Source organism: Mustela putorius, unplaced genomic scaffold, assembly GCF_011764305.1.
Source record: "Mustela putorius furo isolate JIRA1106 unplaced genomic scaffold, ASM1176430v1.1 tig00000997_pilon_pilon_pilon, whole genome shotgun sequence".
In the NCBI taxonomy this organism is placed as follows: domain Eukaryota; kingdom Metazoa; phylum Chordata; class Mammalia; order Carnivora; family Mustelidae; genus Mustela; species Mustela putorius.
The window spans coordinates 2798822-2813003 of NW_025421527.1; the positions used below are offsets into that span (position 1 = coordinate 2798822).

A 14182-nucleotide genomic window follows, 5' to 3' on the forward strand; every position below is an offset into this window, starting at 1 on the left:
ACACTGGGACCCTGCTGTCTCCTGACGGGGCCTGGGGAAGGGACTCTAAGAAGTTGGGTGTACTACAGCTGCTTCCTTGACATCCTGGTCTGCATCCCCATGTTCCCAATTAGTACAAAATGAGGGAGGCAAGCAGAGGAGACAGGGGCCTCCCCAAAGTGCCCGCTCCCCAACTCTGGCAGGGGGAGGTCTCTGCAGGCGTCATGCTGATAATTACCGAAGTCGAGACTGTGCCTCATTAAGCAGGCAGAGCCCCTGGGAGCACTACCCTTGCCTCACTCTCTCTCGCTTGCCCAGCTTAATTAAGCAGCTTGTTTGCCTTCTCATTAGCAAACTTGTTAGTGCCTTTCTCTGTCCCTTGAGCTGCTCAGAAGAAAAGTGTTGCAGGAGGGATTCCTTGGCTGCATGGGTCTGGCCGTCCTGCTTCCCTACGGGAAATCTGTGTGTGGCATGAAGGTTCAGTGTTAGGTCCAAGGTGCCTTTGTTTGACCCATGTGGAGTGGAAGCAAAGCCTGATCTGGTTAAGGATATGACAGTTCAGTCCTACTGTCTGAGATCCACTGAGGACCAGGGTACCAGCTAAGGCTTGTTTTGGACATGCTGTTCAGAGACTGGCAGCCCCGTCTCTGCTAGGTGTGAGCTGGGAGTCTCTCCATGCACCCAGGCTCTGTGTTACACACGACAGAAACAGAAGACTCGGTGTATCCGAGGTCTCGGACCCTGCCCTGCCCCCCCCCATCCTCTCCGTCCCCCACCATTCGTAGGGATTTTTTACTAAGTTAGATCATCACTCCATCCTTGGATGTTTTCTAGGCTCCCCACCCCCACCCAGAAGGACTCTCTCAGCTCTGTACCGTCCACCACACATTCCCCCGTCTCAGGAGTGCCTCTGCACCAAGCAAGGCAGGACAGGACACGCGCTGACTCCCCATGTAGCAAGCAGAGGTCCAGGCCTCTGGGACTTTACCCAGAAGGGACACTGACTATGCAAGATGGGGGGGGGGGTTGTAGCCCTTGTGAAGGAAGGTCACGTGAAATGACACTCAAAGTTGCCGGATCTTTCATCCCCTTCAGACCGGCCATCAGTAATTTTATTCAATACCTCTATGTCTATCACCAACACATTAGTAGGGTCAGCAGAAATATGATTTGAGAGTCCACTGAAGTGGTATGTACACTTACACTAGGGAAACTGAGGCTCAGAATGTTCCACGACTAGTCTAGGAAAAGGATGGATCTGGTACTCATGCCCAGGTCGGGGGGCGCGGAGCAGATTTCAGGTGAAGGACGGATACAGGTAGGAAGGAGGTGGGTTCCACGATGAGGGACAGCCCAGAATGGATGGACAGGAAAGCACACAAGCAGGGGGTAACTTGGAGACACAATTAAAGACAATAGATTCAGAAAATACTGGAGCTCTGAGTTACTGCGGTTCCACCTGCCCTGACCTGTGGCTCCGGAGCGGCTGAAAAAACTCATCCTTGGCCTCTTAATACACCCAGGTTCCGTGCCAGGCATGGCAGAAATGAAAGAGTCACTACTGTGTCAGGGTCTCAGACCTGCCTGCCCCCCTGCCAGTAGGAGTTTGAATCCAGTTAGACTATCATCCAGCCCTTGGTTCCTGGACCCCAATGCCTGAGGCATCTGGATTTGTTCTGATGGGGACGCTGCATTGTCTCACCGTTCAGGACGCACCCTGGCCAGAGTCCCCCACAGGTGGGCAGGCACCGGGCCCGGGGATGCTCGCTCCTTCTTTGTGTCCATTCAGCAATTGTAGCCTCGCCTAGCAAGAAGCAGACCCTCTTGGAGAGTCAGCCAGGACACCCAGGAAATCATCTGGTCCCATATTTTCAAACAAACAAACAATATTAGAACCATAATATATGAAGCAGAAATGCACAAAGTAGAAAACAGACTCAGGAGAAAGTAGAAGTGGGGACCGGAAGGCCCGGCCACTCCTGACCTCCCGCTCTTCTTTCCGACCCCTCACTCGTTTCCCCTCCTCTGAGGTCATAGAGTCCTGCCTTCTCGCTCTTCAGACCAGTGAACTGAGGGCCCAGGAGGTGACCGGCCTTCCTGAGGATGTATGTCTTGTTGGTGACTAAGACAGGACTGCGGCACGGCAGAGACAGTCCTCATAAAATTGTTTTTAATTGTTTTTCTGTAAAGATTAAAAAAATTAACAAAGAGTCCTAGAGCTGGAGAGACATGGACCCAACCCCAGGTCCTGGTCCACTGCAGCAGGTTTGACCTTGGCGACACCTGGGGCCTCGTCAGCGCGAGGCTGCTCATTCCCTCCTGCCCAGGGAGCTTTGATTCTGTGATTGTGATACTTCCTAGAGAAAGCAGGGCCCGAGATCTGCATGTCCAGGACAGAGGCGGGGAGGTACTGGTCTAAACCCCAGTTTGCCACCTCTATGCCCGTAAAACACTTAACCCCTCGCAAACACCCGTTCTCTCATGTTATACGTCTGTATAATGATCTCCACACAGTTCTACAAGGATTAAAGGAAACAACACATAGAAGGGGCCTAACCCTGAGCTCTCCCAACAGTGCACAGGTGTTTCATAAATAACAAAGCACCTTACTATCCGGGAGGCAGGGCAATGGGGTGGTTCCGGAAGGGCCTTTGAAGCCCGGATTCCTGATTCAATATCATGATCTCTACCAGTTTCTTGTTCCATGACCTTGCACAAGGCACTCAATCCCATCTGGAAAATGAAAATTCCACCACAGTGGAATCTTACTTAAGTAAACCCTGTGAGGGCTCCATTATTTTATACCTGGAAAGCATATAGACTAATAAACCCTACATGCGAGATGGTCAATATTATTTCAGATTGGCCACATAGGTTTCTGCTGTGGGAATTCCTCTCCCCGAGTGAGCCCCATTTTATAACCTCTCATGGCCATCACGTGTGGGTCAGTGAATTGGTAAGACTCCAAATCAAGCATCTTCTGTGGGTCTAGGTTTCCAAAATCGCCCTGGAGCCTCTTGTGGGTTCTCCCTACCCTTACAAAATTAACCTTTTGCTCTAATGCATGGCTCTGGGGTCCTTATCTTTGCCTGCACTGTGCTCTCGCAGAATCTCTTACTGAGGGGAGCTCGCGGGTCAGGGCACTCCTCGGTGGCAGGCCAAAAACACCCCCGATGAATGTTCGGGTCCTACTCTTCAGTACTGCACGGTGAGCCGCAGAGATTGTCCCGCCGTGGGGACAGACGTGCTGACCTAACAACTCGGGCAAGTCCACATCCACCCGACTCGTCATATGCAGCCTATGTGTGTGTCCATTGACAGTAAATGAAAAAGGAATGAATGAGTGATTAGACTTCCTGAAGCCCTAGTGAGGAGGACGGGGAGGAGGTCCCCTTCCCAACCCCACCAGCAATCATTCCTCCCTTGGACCTCAGTGCAGTGTGCTGGATTCACCCTCCCACGTAATTCATGGACTTTTCAAGGTCTTTCCATTCTGGTCGTCCCTAGAGCAGGGCTTCCTGCCAGATGCAGACACGAGGGGAGAGGCTGCCTCCTCTCCCTGCACCTCTCCCTTTGAGCGGGAAGCGAGAGCCCCAAGAAATCAGCCCCCTGGGCCAGGTGCATGGGTCAGCAGGCAGCCTTTCTGTGCACCTCATTGCAGCTTACAAATACTGCTTTTTTTCTTCCGCTATGAGGCGGAAAGAAGTCAGAAGCCACACATCCATGCGACTCATTGGGGGGATAGAAGAGAGGATGTGCAGTGAGCCTGAGGATTGCTAGATTTTCCTCCAAATGAATCAAGCTTTTCTGTCCTCCTATGATCAATGCACCAGAATGTTTCCCCGCAGCCCCGCCGGCAAAGGGTGTGTTTAAACTTCTGAATCTTTGTCAATCTGAAGGTGAGGAAAGCACCTCAATGTATTTAAATTTGTATGAATCTTACTATGAGTCAGGTTGAATATCTCTTCATACATTTAAGTGCCCCTGTTGTTTTATAAATGCCTATTCTGGGGTGTGTCTTACTCATTCCAAATTAAGCATCTTGGGGAAAGATATTGTATTTTATACATCTCATACTTTTCTTAATAGTGTGGAAAATTAAAAAAAAAACACTTAATAAAAACATTTAATTCATGAAGAACAGAATCACTGTGGTTTTCCCTCTCCTCATACCATTTAAGCTACTTTTATAACACCTTTTTTTAACCTTTGGATTCCTTTTTTCCTCCCCATGCAGAACAATATTATATATAAATAATGTCCATAATACAGGATATTTAGTTGAATAAAAATGAAAACTCACTTATACAATTGTTTTTAAACAATTACTCATCTCTTATTTCGGACTGCTTCCCATACATAGGCTTTTTTTCTCTTCAAATATTAACAGTCATATTGTAAAATGTTGACACTTTGGAAATCTTACTTTCTTCACTTAACACCCTGGCCCAGTCCTCAGTTGCTACATTGTTCTCTTTTGCTACACTGTAAATGCTTGATGGAGGCATCGGAAGGTACCTCCTGGTCTTGCTCTGCTGCTAATACAGAACAAATGTTAGGTGAGCACAGCCGGCTCCGGGAGGATGACCTGGAGAAAACAAGTGTCTTCCTTAGCCAAGAAAAGCGTACACTTGAACACTCCAACTTTCATATCTTTCTTCTTGCTACTTTTAACTTAATCACTGCCAAATCTTTAGCACAAATCATTGCATCGATCTGGGTTTGTGTATAAGCTTCTTATAAATGCATGTGCGTGGCTCATGGATTGCTTTCTGAAGGCAAATGCAGTCAATATAATATACTCCATTGCCCAGCCAGTAGCTTTAGAATCAGGCACTACAGAGCATGGGGAAGTCCGTCTGAGAATCTCACAGATCCATAAATGAGGCTGCAAATTCAGGGTGTTGGTGTTTGGGACTGTGGGGGATACAGCAACATTGCCAAACGTCGATTCTGGAGGAAGGGCAGGTGTTCCGGTGACAGGGAGCATAGGGTCAGGCCTAGAAATGACTGAATGAGAACCTCTAACTGTCCAACCATCTGAGAAATATTTACTCTGGTAGAGATTCATCTGATCTCGAGGTTACATAGTTTTCTAAAGTAAATTTGTCAAAACCAAGTAAACTACTGTAGCTCTCGCAGGAAGATTTTCTCGGTTGACCCGAAGACATACGATGGTTGGTTCTAAGTCTATGTAGTCTATGTGCAAATCTCTCATGGTTAATGTCTTGAGGGCCCATTCAGTTTTGCTACGATCTTATCCCGTGTCTCTGATTCCTCAATGTTAAGCCACACTTGCATCTACAAGTGAGAATCTGTTATTCTCCAATGGGTTAATGATTTCTGTCTGTTATTTATATGGACTTTATATCCACCCAGGGCACATACATGTATGGTATCCCGTTGAGGTCAGGGTTCAGATGCTGACTGCAGGACGTTTATGAAGGTGATACTGACGGCCATAACCTGAGAGGGATGACCGGAAGCTGGATCAGGAGTGCATAGGTATCCCGCCTAGTAGTAATGGTGGTGGTGGGCTAAGGGGGGTGACAGGGGTGGGGGAGGTGGTGGTGGTGGTCTGGGACAGCACTTGGCACATGATGATGAGTGCATCGGTGAATGGGTGATAGCGGACGTGGACAGCCATTGCTGGTGGTCATCATGGTCATCACGGACAGGAAGGGAGCCAAAGAAGAATGTTGAGGCTATTGACCTTTCTCAAACCATGGCAAGACTAATTGAGGACAAACTGAAGTCTTCCTGGGTCATCCAGCTCTTGTCTTTGGTGGCAATGAAGCTGATCAAGAAGTCTTACAAAGCAATATTTAGAAAGATGACACTCACTTCTCATACCGTCCCCAAGTGCACAGGATTATGTGAGGCGGGCTGTCTCTCCTCAGAGGAAGCTACAGGGAACTCGCACAGACTTGTAGTGGCCCACCGAGGCAACGTCCCTGAGACTGGATTCTGAGCCCTACATCCAAGGGTGCAGGGTTGAGAAAAATTGCTTGAGAAATGGAGAAGATCTGCCTCATCTCCCTGCACCCAACTTCCTGCCTCAGAGGGACCCCGGGGGGGATCCAGTCACACCCAGCAACCCCGGGGAGCACACAGCAAGTGCCCAGGGAGACTCGTGTGTCTGGGTACATGAGCTATAAGTAGGGGAGAGTCTTGGGGAAGAAAGGATGCTGAGGAGGACGCTGTGAGTGTTAATGTCATCCCAACAGACAGGTAATGGCGGGGGGGGGGGGGCAGCAGACGTGAACGTCGGGAAGCGGAGGACGAAGGAAGGGCACTGACCTTTCCTAGGAGAGACCATTAGGGTGTCGGGGGTGGAGAAGTCTGGGACCTTAGTGTAGGTCACTTACCTCAACCCTCACCCCCAAAACTTTTTTCGGTGACTTTAGGGAACCATACAGTTTCTGTGTTGTAAGAGTCTTAGAAAACATCTGCTCAAACTTTTTTTTTTTTTAATTTTATTTTAGAGAAGAAGTGGAGCATATGTGAGAAGTTGCTCAGCTCTGTGTGCGTCGCCGTCAGTGACAGAGCACGCACCAAAGCCAAATCCCCGATTCAGAGATGCCTCTTCTTTTTATACCACAAGACTTCTTGCTTGCGACTTTTGACCTCACGGTTTTCCTCCATGAGAATTCCTGTTGCATTTCTCCTGCGGAGATCATCTTTCAAAAGACACAGCGTGTCTGCTGAAGGAGCCACCTCCGGGCACCACGGACCCGAGATGTCAGGGCCTGTTCCCGGAGCCCCCGCAGCTCTGTCCTACCGCACCTCTCCCTCCAGAGCTTGTGGGCACAGTCCATAAGCACCAGCGGGGCTTCCAGAATCTCTGACAGTCACATTTGGGGGATGACTCCTTTCTTTCCCACACCCCAGTTCTGCTGGTCTTTTCATCATTGGAAAGTGTAGGAAGGATACAGGTAGGAATTTTCCCATATGTCCTATTTCCTGATGGTGGAATGGATACAAAATCCAGGTGCCTGGCTCTCTAGAACCCAATCTTATAAATTAGGAAAGGATCGGGCTGGGACTGGGGGCCTTGGCTTCTAGTTCCTAGGAGTCATGGACCCGCTGAACCGCACCTGGACCCCGAGTTTCCTTCTTGCTGGTTTCGCGGCCCCCAGGACGCTGCGGCCCCTGGCGTTCCTGGGCACCCTGTGCATCTACGTCCTCACGCTGGCCGGGAACTTGTTCGTCATCGTGCTGGTGCGGGCAGACGCGGCGCTGTCCACACCCATGTACTTCTTCCTCAGCGTCCTCTCCTTCCTGGAGCTCTGGTACGTCAGCACCACGGCGCCCACGCTGCTGCACACGTGGCTCCACGGGCGCTCACCCGTCCCGGCCGCCGCGTGTTTCATCCAGCTGTACGTCTTCCACTCCCTGGGCATGACCGAGTGCTACCTGCTGGGGGTCATGGCGCTGGACCGCTACCTGGCCATCTGCCGCCCGCTGCACTACCACGCTCTCATGAGCAGAAAGGTGCGGTTTTGGCTGGTGGGGGCCTCGTGGGGGGCCGGCTTCTCCGCGGCACTGGTGCCGGCCGGCCTCACGGCTAGTCTGCCCTTCTGCTGGAAAGAGGTGGCCCACTACTTTTGTGACCTGGCCCCGCTGATGCGGCTGGCATGTGTGGACACAGGCTGGCACGCTCGAGTCCACGGAGCAGTGATTGGTGTGGCCACTGGCTGCAACTTTGTGCTCATTTTAGGACTCTATGGCGGTATCCTGAGGGCTGTGCTGAAGCTGCCGTCGGCGGCCAGCCGGGCCAAGGCCTTCTCCACCTGCTCCTCCCACATGACCGTGGTGGCTCTCTTTTATGCCTCTGCTTTCACGGTGTATGTGGGGCCGCCTGAGAGCCGCTCCAAGGGCACCGACTCGCATATAGCCCTGGTGTATGCCCTTCTCACCCCTTTCCTCAACCCCATTATCTACACACTCCGCAACAAGGAGGTGCAGGAGGCCGTCAGAAGGGTCACCCAGAGGATCAGGGCTCTGTTGGAGGGACCCTGAGGATCTCTATTGTCACAGCCCCACTGCCTGGCCACAGCGGGAAGCAGCTGATCACTTAGTCATCTGGTCAGAGTGACAGTCAACACCGGGGAACAAATCCATCTGTCTATTTGTCAAACATGCAGCCACGGCCGACTCAGGAGGACGTAGTCCGGGATGATCAGACCTGGAAGATGTTGAGGGAAAGGAGATGGGTCTGATTCCGTTCCAGTCTCCCGGGGGGAAACGCCACGAAAGAGAAGCGGGGGAAGAACAGGGTCTCAATGTAAATGGTTTTGCTGAACCCCTGAGCTGGGGAGAGAGCACAGCCCGGGGGGGGGGGAGACAATCTGAAGCCAAGGGGGAGCGTGTCCCAGAGCGTGTCCCAGAGGATTCACGGCAGAAAGCAGCGGCCCGAAGCTCTGACCCCGATGTGAGGCGGTGAGCACGGGCAGAGCGGGCGGCCCGTGGGCGAGGCTGGGAGCCGACGCCAGGGCTTGCTGTCCCCTGGGGCACGAGCGCGGTGGGGACGGTGAGGGTGTTGTTGGCCTTCTCACCGAGCATCGTGTTTCTAAGCAGAAAGAGAAACCAAGCAGCAAAGAGCCTTGCCTGTCTGGTACGCTGGGCACACACGTGCCAAGTAGAAAACCGGTCGAAATAGAAAGTCGGTTCCATTCTGCGCCCTCTTCCCGGCCCTGCCCTCCCACCCCCACCCACGTCTTCTGCTGAGCCAAGTTGGAGAACGAACACTCGGGCTCAGCTGCGGGACTTGGCTGATGGTGAATTGTTGGTCCAGTGGCAAATGGTGTCAGAGGCCTGGGGAGAGAGACGGGCCCGGTGGAGACCAGGCCACTGAATGGGTCTTGAATACCCTCTCTCCTTTTCAGTTTCATACAAATTACTGCTGAAAAAGTCAAGCCAGTGACTTTTTGTTACGGCTGCCCTGGACCGGAGAACAGTGACAGCTGCTTTCAGATGTTTTCTTTCCTCTTTGTGAGATCCCCCTGAAGAAGGAAGAATCACCCCAACATTTATGTCAGGAAGATAGAAACGTTCCTGGAGCGGCTGTGAGGAGTCAGAGACCCTGCCCAGGTCTCGGGTCTGACAGTTGATGGGTCCCCTCTGGTGGGCACGACCTTGGCGAGACCGGTGGTCTCTTCCTCTCTGACCAATGAGAGCCACAGCATCGGCTGCTCACATGCCGTCCTGCCCAGGGAGCTTTGATCCTGTGATTGTGACACTTCCTAGAGACAGGAGGGCCTGAGATTTGCATATCCAAATGGGGGGGCAGGGTATTGGCCCAAACCCCAGTTTTGCTGGCTTTTTGACTAAGATCCTAAAATTAAAAAAAAAAAAAAAAAAAAAGTAACTGCTCTTGGACTTCTTTTGTTTTCTTTAAAAAAAGAAAAGAAATCCTATAACAAAGAGTTCCGGGGCACCTGAGTGGCTCAGTGGGTTAAAGCCTCTGCCTTCGGCTCAGGTCATGATCCCAGGGTCCTGGGATTGAGCCACACATCGGGCTCTCTGCTCGGCGGGCAGCCTGCTTCCTCCTCTCTCTCTCTCAGCCTGCCTCTCTGCCTACTTGTGATCTCTGCCTGTCAAATAAATAAATAAAATCTTTAAAACAAAACAAAACAAAGAGTTCCTTTATGACCCGTCTGCCTGGGCTTGAACATTAATTCTACCATTTGCTTCCTGTGACCTTCGACGATGCACTTAACTTCCCTGTGCCTCCGTCTCCTGATCTGTAATACGAGGACAGTCATAGAACTCTGAGCACTGTATAAACATTGTCACCACTTCAGAGATCTCCCAATCCATTCTGCAGTGGAAATTTCTTCTTGTGAAAATGCTTCGTTTCCCAAGTAGCTCCCATTTTTTTGTGTGTGAAGCCAGTAGAACAGGTCACATTCCAAAGGAAGCATCTTCTTTTGATCCGTGTCCAGCACCCACCGGGCACAACCTGAGGAGTCGCCCTGCCTGCGTGAAGTCCACGTGGCCTCCCACATGGAAGGGGCAGCACCCCGCTCTGCGGACGGGCTCTGCTCTTTCCTCTCTCCTCACCCGGACAGCCGTGTGCGGGGTGGTGGCAGGTGCAATGGAAGCGACTTTGTTCTCTGTGGGGGCAGCACCAAGGAATGGCGCGGGGCTGCATGTCCTTGCCATGGCTCGAGTCATACTAAGTCAAAGCCCCGTGGATCCCGTCTCTGTGGGTTAAGTGTGTGGCGCACCTCGGGACTCACCATTGCATTTTGGAGACACAAGTTGTTAACGAACAACTCAATGCAGCCCCATTGGTTTCTAGTACTTGGTATTCCAGCGGACTTAGGAACAAAGACACGAGCAAGGAATGAACTCTTGTAACTCAGATGCGTGTCACAGAGATCGGCGCCCGCTTCTAACCCCGGGAGACAGGATCTTACGTAGGTCTCGTCACTGCTCCAATCCCCCTCACCTTCACTGTACAACCTTTCCCTCTCCCGCTCTCCTAAACTAGACAGTTTAGGTCTCCCTCCGTGTAGTTTCCCAACGGATACAAATGACTGGGGTGCTGAGGGGCTGCCTCCCACCCAGACACCTGCCCAGCAGAAGCAGCCTTTCTGTTCACCGAAGGGCTTTCTCCAGATGTTGCCAATCTTTCTGTGTGCTGCCATGTGAGAAACATGGTTGAGAGGCAATGTCTTGCTGGGGTGAGGCTCAAGGCAAGGCCTGGCTTTGTCTGTCTCTCCCCTGCTGACATACTAGCCACCAGGAGAGACTAGTGGGTGACAACGAGCCAGCACTCCCACCGTAACCGGGCTGTCGGCTCTGTACGGGCATCAGGGATGACATTCTATCCCGCAGATGGTTTTTCCTACCGGCTAAATGCACCATAAGGGAAAGGACTGTGTTTCATGCATCTCATTTTGCCGACTTTCTATGTAAGGCCCAGGAATCAAGGATGTCTGAAAGACGCATTAAATAAAGGAATATAATGAATGACTATGATTTCCCAAATTTCTCACATTATTTTTGTGATACTTGACACCATTTTCCAACTTTTAAATCATGCTTTTTAAGAAGGCCTTATACAGGGGCGCCTGGGTGGCTCAGCGGGTTAAAGCCTCTGCCTTCGGCTCAGGTCATGATCCCAGGGTCCTGGGATCGAGCCCCACATCGGGGTGTCTGCTAGATGAGGAGCCTGCTTCCTCCTCTCTCTGTCTCTCTCTCTCTGCCTACTTGTGATCTCTGTCTGTGAAATAAATAAATAAAATCTTTAAAAAAAAAAAAAAGAAGGCCTTATACAGGAATACGGCACATAAAAATGTTTAGACGAATGAAATTTTTAAATCACTTCCAATGCCATCACCTTAAAATGATTAGTCACGGTTCACTATCAGTTTCTAATAAGCAGACACTTTTTCCAAATATTAACATGACACTGTGAGTTTTTTCACACATTGAGTCCTACTTTCTTCACTTGTGTTTTAAGCATAAGTAACTTTGGATGTCATCTCCCTGCCTGAGTCATGAATGACTTAAGGGGGTCAGGAGTTCTTGTGTCTTTCTGTCCTTCTGTCCCTGATGCACAGTAGGTGCGGAAGAGTCGTTCTCGACTCGGAGAGGACAGACAAGAGCAGGAACAGCGTTCTTGGCTTGGCAAGGCCACGTGGAAGCCTTTGGCCCTTTTATAGGTATTTTTATTTCTTCGCTACTGATTCCAGGTAATGTCTGCAAGTCCTATACCTGGGTCCTTACATCCTACGGACCACCTTCTAATCCTGAGTTAATGCCAAGACATCCCGGCGTACAACTGGGCTCTGCGAGTGAACATGCACGTCGGTTTCAGAGTCGGGCTCCTGAAAGCGGAGGTAGGGATGCCATCGTGATGTGATACAGAGACAGCAAAGAAACAAGCATTAATAGGACCGCTCGGGTACAGCAGGATCATTCATTTGGAGAGACTAGAGAGATGCTGGTCGATATGGACCCAAGAAATGAGGATAACAGCGAAGAGCGTTTTCGTATCTGGGGCTGCAGAGGAAGCAAAACCTTAGTAAAAGGCCAGTTGCAAAACTCTGTACCCAGAGAAAGGTCAGTCCTTCTCCGAAGTGGGATGCACGTTCCGTGCTGGCTGATTTACTTTTTATTCATCAGAGATTAGGTTTCTCGTGTTGGCTTGTTGTTTGTCGGTTTATTAAACCACGATACGGGGAGATATCAGGTTCACCTTTTTTTTTTTTTTTTAAAGATTTTATTTATTTATTTGTCAGAGACAGAGAGAGCAAGAGAGAGCGAGCGCACAGGCAGACAGACTGGAAGAGGGAGAAGCAGGTTCCCTGCGGAACAGGGAGCCCGATGTGGGACTCGATCCCAGGACGCTAGGATCGTGACCTGAGCTGAAGGCAGCTGCTTAACCAACTGGGCCACCCAGGCGTCCCTCAGGTTCACCTTTTCAGTAATGCTTCAATGCTCCCTTGTTGGCTTTTAAGCCTATCACCAAACCAGTGATTGGGAAGTGATCGGCATTTATTAAATATTATAAACGAATGAATGAATGATAAATAAAGTAATTAAATGCATATTTACTGCAATTCATGTATAATTTCTTTGTACTTGTTTCTGGATGTGATTTAGTGGACAAAACAAAAAATAATTATGTTAAAATGAGTTTGAATTTATTTTCCAAACGATGTGGATTCACGGAGAAGTTGTTTGTGCTCAAGGTGTTACCGTCCATGTGTGCACGGGATTATGGTTTGTTTGCTTTCTCAGAACCTTTATGCAAAGATACTCCCTCTTGTGTTATATGCTGTACTTTGATAGTCAGAAGTGGTTGTATTTCACTTATTTTATTAATTAATTAATATCACACATTCTATTTATTAATGTGATGCATGTATTAATGTCATTTTTTTTGTGGTCCAAGAGACCCTATGTCACTTGATAAGCTCAAGGAGTTACCGTCCATGTGTGCACAGGTTTATGTGAAAGGGGCTGTCTTTCCTCAGAGAAAGCTTCCAGGAACTCGCACAGACTTGTGGTGGCCCACCGAAGACAACGTCCCTGACTGGATTCCAAGCCCAGCAGCCAGGGGTGCAGAGTTGAGAAAAATCGTTTGAGAATCAGAGAAGATCTGCCTCATCTCCCTGCACCCAACTTCCTGCCCCAGAGGAACCCCGGGGGGGGGGATCCAGTCACACCCAGCAACCCTGGGGAGCACACAGCAAGTGCCCAGGGACACTTAGTGTGTCTGGGTACATGAGCTATAAGTAGGGGAGAGGATGAGGAGAACGCTGTGAGTGTTAATGTCATCCCAACAGACAGGTAACGGGCAGGGGTGGGGCAGCAGAGGTGAACGTCGGGACGCGTCAGTAGCTTTATGGGATCACAGATACCAGGGCTGTAAGGTCCTTATAAGACATCTCTTTAAACCTTTTCATTTTAGAGAAGAGGACGTTGAGGAGAAATGGCCAGACTCAATGTTCATTTTGAGTTGGTGGCAACACGAGTTTAGAAAGCCAATTCCCAAAAAAAAAGAACGAGTTCTATCTTACACCACAGCTCTTCTAGACTGATACCATAGAGCCCCGACTTCATCTGCTCACAGGCACCCTCCTTAGGGACCTCCTGGTACAGAATTCTCTGTGGCAGCCCTTCCTCAGAACGCACGGAGTCTACTCACTGATTCCCCTTCTGGCCTTACATTCTGAGCTCTGAGGGTGCTCTCAGAGAACACTTCTCTCACTGCTTCCTCCTCCAGCCTCTGCTGAGGGCATCCCCGAACTCCAGAGAGGTCCCCCCAGCAGACCCAGCAGGCACTTTCAAGAAGGTGTGTTCTCTTCTTGCACAGGTTAGCACGACTGACTGCTGGGTACGGGGGGGGGGGCAGGTGTGGATGCTTTAAAGGATCGAGGGACGTTTCATCTGGACCATAAGGGGATGACCGTGAGGATTTCTTGTCTCCACTGTTTCCTGGCAGGGAGTGTGGGAGGAAGCCCTGGGTCCTGACTCTAGGGTCACATTCTGTCCATCTGAAAAGAACGGATGGCCGCAGGACGGGGACTCCACTCCGGCTGTCAGCAAGCCTGTGACTTGCAGACTTCTATTGCCTTCTAGCCTTTAGTTCCGCTTTTGAAGAATGAGGGGTTGAAAAGTGTTCTTGATGACATTTCATTTATTGTCAGGTTGATTCATTTCATACTTTTGGCTTGGGGAAATT

At 50.3% G+C, this 14182-nt stretch overlaps 1 protein-coding gene across 1 annotated transcript; it reads left to right on the forward strand.

Annotated features, from left to right (window-relative positions):
- Positions 1 to 6467: 6467 nt before the first annotated feature.
- Positions 6468 to 9321, forward strand: LOC101685785 (olfactory receptor 10C1-like). Its single transcript, XM_004775963.3, has one exon. The coding sequence runs from the start codon at positions 7057 to 7059 to the stop codon at positions 7999 to 8001; it is 945 nt and encodes a 314-aa protein (XP_004776020.2). The 5' UTR covers positions 6468 to 7056; the 3' UTR covers positions 8002 to 9321.
- The last annotated feature ends 4861 nt before the right edge of the window (positions 9322 to 14182 follow it).

Excerpts from the sequence above, each read along its gene's own strand:
- LOC101685785 (XM_004775963.3), top strand. The coding sequence starts at position 7,057 with ATGGACCCGCTGAACCGCACCTGGACCCCGAGTTTCCTTCTTGCTGGT.